This window comes from Alligator mississippiensis, chromosome 5 (genome assembly GCF_030867095.1).
Source record: "Alligator mississippiensis isolate rAllMis1 chromosome 5, rAllMis1, whole genome shotgun sequence".
NCBI classification, from domain to species: domain Eukaryota; kingdom Metazoa; phylum Chordata; order Crocodylia; family Alligatoridae; genus Alligator; species Alligator mississippiensis.
The window spans coordinates 139,016,515-139,024,862 of record NC_081828.1 but is presented as its reverse complement, the minus strand read 5'-3'; the positions used below and the strand labels follow the sequence as shown (position 1 = coordinate 139,024,862).

At 39.2% G+C, this 8,348-nt stretch overlaps 1 protein-coding gene across 1 annotated transcript in view; it reads right to left on the bottom strand.

Moving 5' to 3' along the window:
* Positions 1 to 3,387: 3,387 nt before the first annotated feature.
* The window catches only part of MRPL3 (mitochondrial ribosomal protein L3), a 49,078-nt gene continuing 44,117 nt past the window's right edge, over positions 3,388 to 8,348 (bottom strand). The window contains exon 10 of the mRNA XM_019483554.1: positions 3,388 to 4,900. Within this exon, the coding sequence (XP_019339099.1) occupies positions 4,757 to 4,900 (144 nt within the window). The 3' untranslated portion in view covers positions 3,388 to 4,756. The remainder of the gene's footprint in view (positions 4,901 to 8,348) is intronic.

The following is an 8,348-nucleotide window of genomic DNA, read 5'->3' as shown; positions in this document are numbered from 1 at the left end:
GCCGGCTGGGCATTGATCTGCCCCCCTCCCACACCCTTTCCCTCCCCCCTCCACAACAGACTTACCAGCTTGAGGCAGCTGTGTCCAGCGTCGTCGAGGACTGCTGCTTGTAGTCTATGGCCAAGTCTCCAAATCAGTGCCGAATCTCTCCAAATAGATTTGGAAGCTTCCGATTTGATTCAGACCTTTTAATGAGTCTCCGGATTCAATCTGGATTCAGAGATTCGGCCACCGACTCTCCTCCGAATTGAATCAGCTACTGAAGCTTCACACAGCCCTAGCAACCACCTCTTTTTGTGTTGCAATTGAAGAAGATTTACACTTTCAAAGGCACGGAGGACATCCTTTAGGGCAGTAGTTCTTAATCTTTTTAGACTCAAGGCAGCACTCAGAAAATGCCAGCTCTTAATTTTCACTCATTTTTTACTACAAAAATATAATAGAGCAATTATGTTGCAAAGAATTCAGAAAAACTATATCAGGACAGAATATTTTGTAATACTATCAATTCCCATTTGAAATCTTTGGGTTTATTTTATGAATCATGTTTATGCACCTAAAAGTATTTATATTGCATAGCACCCCGCAACACTCCTGCAAAAATCTGAAGGTAGCCCTGGGTGCCACAGCACCTTGGCTGAGATTTAAAGGGGGATTTAAATTTCTTTAGCGTTTAAAAACCTAACAATTTAGGACGAAACCATTTGAAAATATAACTCATTGTTAATTGTAAGAATTTAGGCCATGGACATTTGAATAGAGTAACCTGTAAAAAGTCAATAAAAAACTTGCGACCCCTGGATGAATGTGAAAATGATGTGTAAATTTGCCCATCGGGGCAAATTTACCCCTGGACAAATCACACATTCAAATGCATGGCCTGCTAGTTTGTGCATGGCTGCCAGGATGTGATTTACTTAAGGGATCATGCCTTACACTTATCTTGCTTTCCCTAAAGTTCAATGAACCTGAAAACTGATTTAAGTGGATCCAGAAAAGTGTTTGATCTGGTTTAGTCAATCAGCTTAAAACAAATCTAGTAAACTGGGGAAACACTCATAGATTAAGCCTTTGGTTCTGGAGCACAATTCTGCAGCAAATGCTGAATTCTGTAACAAATTCTGGAGCCACGGAAGAGTGAGGGCCTTGGTATACAGTGCATGACTATGTAGGCAATTTTTCCACTAAATTTTTAATCATCTTGGGAAGCATCATCAAGTATTAGGTACTCTCCAATTCGACAAATCAGAGACTTCACCTCCCTAAGGAGTTTACAACCTAATATTTTTGCAATTAATAAATAAGTATTTGCCCTGCAGGTCCATCAAATATTGTGGTATAAATTTGCTAGGAGAATGTACTTATCCAGAGCTGAACAGTGGAAACCAAGAAAATGGATTAAGCCAGTTTTAGCAACCCCAAAGTAATATTCCAATATAAAGCATTCTCTCTAGAGCATGAGTACCAGATCCAAAACCCAGTACTGTATCATCTGGTCTATGGGACTCCCCATGAGCTGTGGCCCTGCATGCTAGATTGGGCATGCAAGGTGATATGAAGCCCAATCCCAACACACAGGATGGGGGGGGGGGCAGCACAGGGCCTTGAAGTCAAATCCCAGCACAGGGGGCTACGTAAAGACAGTGCAGGGTCCAATCCTGGCATGTGGGGGCCAGGCAGAGGCAGTGTAGCCTCCGGGGCCTGATTCCACCATGTGAGACTGGCTGAGGGAAGCGTGGAGCCTAATTGTGGCACATGGGGCCAGATAACGTCAGCATGAGGCCCCAAGGCCCAATCCCAGTGGGCAAAAGGGGTGCAGGCTCTGATCTTGTTGGGCAGAAGTGGACATAGCCCAGGGCCTGATCCTAGTGGGCAGACCAGCCTTGTGCTGCTCAACTGGCTTGCAGGGCCAAAAGCTTGGGCACAATGGACATAGAGAAACATCTTCCTATCATTCCAGCACACCAGTGTAAGATGAGAGTAGGTCAACAGACAACCTGTATTGTACCCCTGTATTTGAAGGAATGCAACACTGTTAAAATGTGCATGCAACGATCAGCTGCAGTGTTATTTTGCATAGACCCAGAGTTAGTTTCTAGTGGATCATTTTTTCCATTGTATATACAGTGGAGTCACATCTTACGCGGGGGTTAGGTCCTAAAGTCAGCGCATAAGGCAAAAATCGCGTATAGTCAAAATTACACTTTAGCAGTTATTGGAGCACTTGATGCCATGGCTTGACGAATTTCCAGCTCTTGAATCTTGATGGCATGGATGCTAGATTCGTTGTGGCCATATTTACACGCCACATTGGAGACTGACATACCGTCTCTCAACAAGTGCAACACGGCCAGTTTTTCCGCCAGCATTGGAACAGATCGCTGTTTCTTTGGTTGAGCACTAGCTGAAGTAGTTGGCTTGCGTTTAGGGGCCATGTTGTACAAAAATGATGCATCTTTAAACACTAGAATCACACTCAGCGTGGTGAGATGCTCACACTATGAGAGGTGGGAATTCACTGAGTGGAATGGCGGGGGGAATCGCCCACACTATTTAAATTGTTATTTTTCTCTCTTTTTTTTTGTGCCGAGTGTGTATAGTTGAATTCACTTATGTTAAATGCGCGTATGATGCGACTCCACTGTACGTGAAAATTGGGCAGAGGTTGGGGGAGCAGAAGGAAGTTTTCAAATTGATTACTACTTCAGGGCACCTGCATCTTAGGTCTCTTAATGCTTCATATGTTTTTTTCAGACCTAATCTTTAATATAAGATCTGGCCTCCTATTAAGATTCACTTAATTCTGTAATGTCTAAACAGGCTTTCTGTCAAATATGATAATAACCATGATCCTGTATTTTGGAGTATGTGTTATACATCTTATAGCTTACGAAGAATTAAAAAAAAAGTCACAGTATTTTTTATATTGAATTTGAAGCCAACCATCTAATAATCTACATAATGTAATGGAGAAGGTAGATGCTACTTGCCTTTTCATAATACAAAACCAAGATAACCATCAACGATAACAATGCACAATATGTCTATGGAACTCATTGCCAAAAGCAAGGCTAAGACTGGTGGCCTGTCAAGATTCAAACACAGAACTGCATAAATTGATAAGATTACCCAGAGTTAGAAAAATAAATGTTAAAAACCTTTGGAAGGGTTTGTTGTTTCCCAATGGCATCTTAGAAAACACTTCTCTACGTGACAGCTTTTGGCAAGGTTCCCACAAATCCACCCCTTTTCAGGCAAGAACCCCCACAGAGATAGAGTTCCTCTGCCCAACAGAACAGTGCAAAGTGATAATTGATCTAATTAGCAACATATATTAAGACTAAAAATAAAATACTGAAAACAAAGGAAGTGGTTCTGTACAACAGCTTGGGCTAAACTCTGATAATTTATTGTTTAAAAAAGATGATTCTTTTATTAAATTGCTTTTTTTCACATGCTATGCAAAAGCAATAAAACATAACACTTTAAATTTTATAAAAACTTGTGCGGTTTTATAAAAATTATTGAGGGATCTACCCTCAGAAAACAATACCAACAGGAGTCAAGTTGCATCTACCAGTAGTATATCCATTGCCTATGGATGTGTCTATATATCACCACTTTCTCCTGGAGAGTTAAGATGCACTGGAATAAATGATTTAAAAATTATTCCATCATGAAAAGAACTGCTGCTCACTTGTTCATAATGTATTTCCTAGGTACTGGCCTAAAAACACTGACTAACCTGATTTCATTTGCCAATGGGGGAAGGAAGTGTAGTAAGATGAGACTTGTTTGGTAGCCCTAATTTGCAGTTGTAGATACATTTGCTCACATAAAGCCAGCCTACAAGGCTTTTCAACAGTATGTGTATTACCAGTTCACATCCCTGTCAGCTGTGCTTTAATACTACCAGTAGCATCTCTCCCAGTCCAGTATAATTCCTGTGCATGTCTAATTTGTGTAAAATAATATAACCTTTTGACTATCATACAACAAATACAAAATACAGTCAATGAATTTCATGGGTAGGTTCAGATACAGGTAAGATATTTTAAATGGGATGATGTTTCACCTCTGTGAACCGTGACTGTTACATATTGTTGTTGCTCTAAACACACAGTATTAAAAAAGAGTGTTTTCATGAGAGATGCCAATGAAACAGGAATAAAGACTACACCACCACAACCACATCATTCTTAACTGTGATAAAACATCTTGAGAAGACGGATTGTTTTTCCCCCTCATATCCTATTCAAATTTTTCAGTCATTCTTTGTGAAGTCTTAAATTCGTCTTTCCAATGAAAGCATGTGATAGTTAACACATTTTATGTTTTATTTATCAAAATTAGTCAGTACACTTCCCATAAGAGAAAAATACAATTTAGCTCCATTGGATTGTTTCAACTTCAATCAGTTCATGTTACCTACATGATCTCAAAACAATGGAGTTACATTTAAATCTTGGCAGCTTGCAAAGGAATGTTGCAAAAGCAATTTTTTTAATGTGAAAGGTTAGGTCAGAAGTACAACCACTGCTTTGCAATCCATCCCTCAGATTCTTCTACTTAAGACCACCTTCTGTTTTAATACAGTTCTTGGACAGGTGGTGGCAGATCTTCCTGCCTGACAAAAACACCTTGAAATATTCAGGTCATTTGGCTAAATTGTAATTCCTGCCTACTATTGGTCAGCACAGCAAAATTCACAGAAAAAAAACATGACTCCTGCATGCTCCTGACAATGTCAACAGCACTAGGTATACATGACAGATGTATCAGTAAACTGGAAAACATCCTCATCATACAAGTCTTCTGGTAGCTGCTCTTCTCCATCAGCAAAAAATGTGGGGAATGGAGGATTTTCAAGACAATGTGCAGGCAGATTTGAATCTCTGATCTAGAGGGGGAACAAAATGGTTTAATAAATCAAATGGAAAATTCAAAAAACAGTAATGTATTCAAAACATAGGAAATCTTTTTTCCCCCCTCATGCATGAGGAAAACCACATTTATACTACATTATTTATGTAAAGAATTCCATGTCCAATCATCAGTTATAGTAACAGTACCATCAGTTCATGATAATTTTGTTCTGGATCCACTAGAGTTTGGAAAACATCAGTATTTGCTCTTTTAACCAGGTTGTGGGAAGAATCAGTTAACCTCCAAGAAACCAAAGCATGAAATTATACCCAAAACACACCAATTTAAGTCTCTAGAATCTGACTTTTTTTTTTTTTTTTTTTTTACTATTATTAAGGCAAGTTAAATGTATCACTGAAATGCATCACTGAAAGAAGCTCAGTTTTTTATCCTATGCATGCATTTAAGTTTATAGTTACACATTTCCTATCACAGCCAGTTTTCTAAATTGCACCTGTTTATTTCTCCACACAGCAACAGGAGCTTTTTTCCCCCTCTTTTAAATGGAAAAATGTAAATTACAAAACACAAAAGTATACAAGGGTGAAATTACTTTAAAAATAACTGGATATCAAGTTGGTTGTGCCCCTTTTATTTGAATTGTGCTTGTACTTATAATTTCAGAAACTCCAGTGCTAGATAGGCAGTTTGACACCTTTCTACTTCTCTAGACAAACCGTTTTATACACAAAGTCAGTCACAGGCTTATTTTGTGCGTTATGTTTACCACCAGGTAGTATTCCCCATTACCCAAGGATTTTTGCAGGGAAACCGGAATGCTGGTCTGAGGCCTTATAAACAGTATGAAACATTTCATTCATTAGATCTTCATACTGGGTACAGAGCATGTTTGTTAATAAGATATTCAACCCTTAATTAAAGACAAGCACTAGCAATTTTTCCAGAATCAGGGACAGAAAAATCCTAAGGTCTTTTATACTTACTAACAACTACATCTGTTAATCCTCATGAGAGTTTATGGCAAATATCTGTGATCAAAACAAACTTAGACTGGAATATCAATCCCGAAGTGCACGTAAGTGCTAAAATGGATGCACTACAAGCGGTGCTGTTGGATTCTATGGAGCTAATTAATGTAGGGAAATTTAAGCACATAGAAGGCTGCAGAATCAGAGCCTAGCTTTCAAAGCTTTACGAAACAGCATTTTCCAAGATGTGTACAGTAAAAAAGCTTTTCTTTTTTTTTTTTAAATACTAACCTCTCAATACGTGAAAAGATTTTAAATCTAGCCTCTGCAACACCAATCTCTGCAGAAAATTAGTAGCGAGAATTATCAGTGAAAAGCAGATATATTCTTGCTGCTTGTGGGTTGAATGAGGCAGATGATAAAGACTTGATATTTCTGGAGAAAAAGGAACTACAAACTCAAGGGGAATGAAATTCCAGTTGAAGTCAAACTCTTCATTTCTATATTGCTGGGTTTTCTGGCATACAAAACGCCCCAAGATAAAAAGTACGCCTTGTTTTTGGAAGGCAGCATGTAGGAAAAAAGTCAGCTGTGACTGGGAAAATGGGAGGTACACGTGACATGTCCCAGCTGCTTCACTCAGACAGTCTTCTGGGATTCCCCTCTTCCTGGACACAGTGTTTCCAGGGCGGTTACTCTTTGGCCATGTACAGGTGTTATGTTTCTGCCACTCCCAATAGAAAGAAAATGTTCATCAAGTTTCTCCCACAGGAAAAATACCTCCTGTTAAAATGTGATTTAAAAGCTGTTAGGGGCAGGACCTGAGGCAGGGCAGGTGCTTCTGGTCCTCACGGCTTTAAATGCTGTGCATACTGCCTGCCTGGGCAGTGGATGCAACAATTGAAAAGGCATGGAGCTGGGAACTGGGGTTGGGGATGCTGGCTCGGACCTGTTTTCCCATGCCTCTGGCTTTAAATCACTCTGTATATAGTGGGCTGGCACACATGGTAATATAAAAGCCAGAGGCTACCTAGTGACAGTTTTCTAAATGAAAGTCTTCCATATGCTAAGACTTAAGGCAAGATTTGTTTTTGAATGACAAAATGGTTCCAAAAACATGGAGACTGTGTTAGGTAGGCGTGGGATTCTGTACCAGATCTTTGTCATTTGTGCAGCAGACTCCATCTTTTCCAGATGTTCACTGACACTGTTCTCCAGCTCTATACAATCTTCACTGTGCGCTAACGTAGGCAGCTCCTCTGAGCTATGATTTCCACTTTCGATCCTAAGTCAAACAAATTTTTGGTATACACAGGTTGAGGTCAAAGTGAGAATATCATTGCTGCGAGGACTCCAACCATTGGTAAGCTCACAGGAAAAGAAATCCAATAAACTAAACAGTGCCAGCTGAACTGCTGACTTTGCTCTCACTTTTAGCTGCATTGCTGTACTTTCCTTCATTATAAGAAAACACACCACACTCTGTAATTGAGGAATCCTGTTATAATCTTCTATTTGATTCCTCTCCATTTAGGGCCCTTTCTTGTCACATCACTTATAAGTGTACCTGTTTTGGGAGCAGAAATTGTGTTTTTATTTGTGGCAGACAAGGTTCTTTGGGTAAATCTGATATCTTTTATTAGACCAACTCAAATACAGTAGTTGGAAAAAATCCTTCTTTGCAAGCTTTCAGCTACAAACACCTACCGTCAGGCTGAGAAAACGTCTGACTTTTTATTTGTGGAGCACTTAGAACATTTTGGGACATTTAGAGCAAATTTGTTGTTGTTGTTTGTCATTTACTTTAATTTAGACTTTGATGATTTACTATTTTAGATACTTCACAAAATGGAACGATCTTATGTGTTTGTGTCTTATGGACTGCTTGGAATGCCTAAAAGTACAAGGAATGTAGATACTGGTGAACTACTTGTTTTGAGTTTTAATAATGTGTAGGAATATTCAACTTTACCTTTCTTTCAATTATGATTATTTTTAAACTTCTTATCTTAGGACTTAGGAATAAAGCATCTGCCCTCACTGAAGGCAAACAGAGCATTACTTCATCTCTGTCCTGTGTTGGTTTACTTGAGTAAATGAAACGGGCCCATTCGGTTTCAGTATTTTATCCCTCACATGAATGCCAAGTGGCATTTGGAAGACCATTTCTTTGTGCATTCAGGAGGCCTCTTATGTACTGCAGAACATTTCAAAGAGACCGATATCCTTTTCAGTAGAATTTAGGGATACGATTCCTCTTTATATCACTCTCTTTGGAGGGTTCCCAAGTTCCAGACATACAAACCACGTTTGATGTAGCAAGCATTTTCTTTTGACACTGCCAAAGATGGTACTCCTCTTGTGTTCTTTCAGGATTTTACATTCAGCTCTTTCAACAATTGTGGGTTGATTGAGCAAGTTTTCATACTGATGTCATGGCAAAGGCTATTATATCAATGCCCAACATGGAGAGGAAAAAAACAAACAAACCAA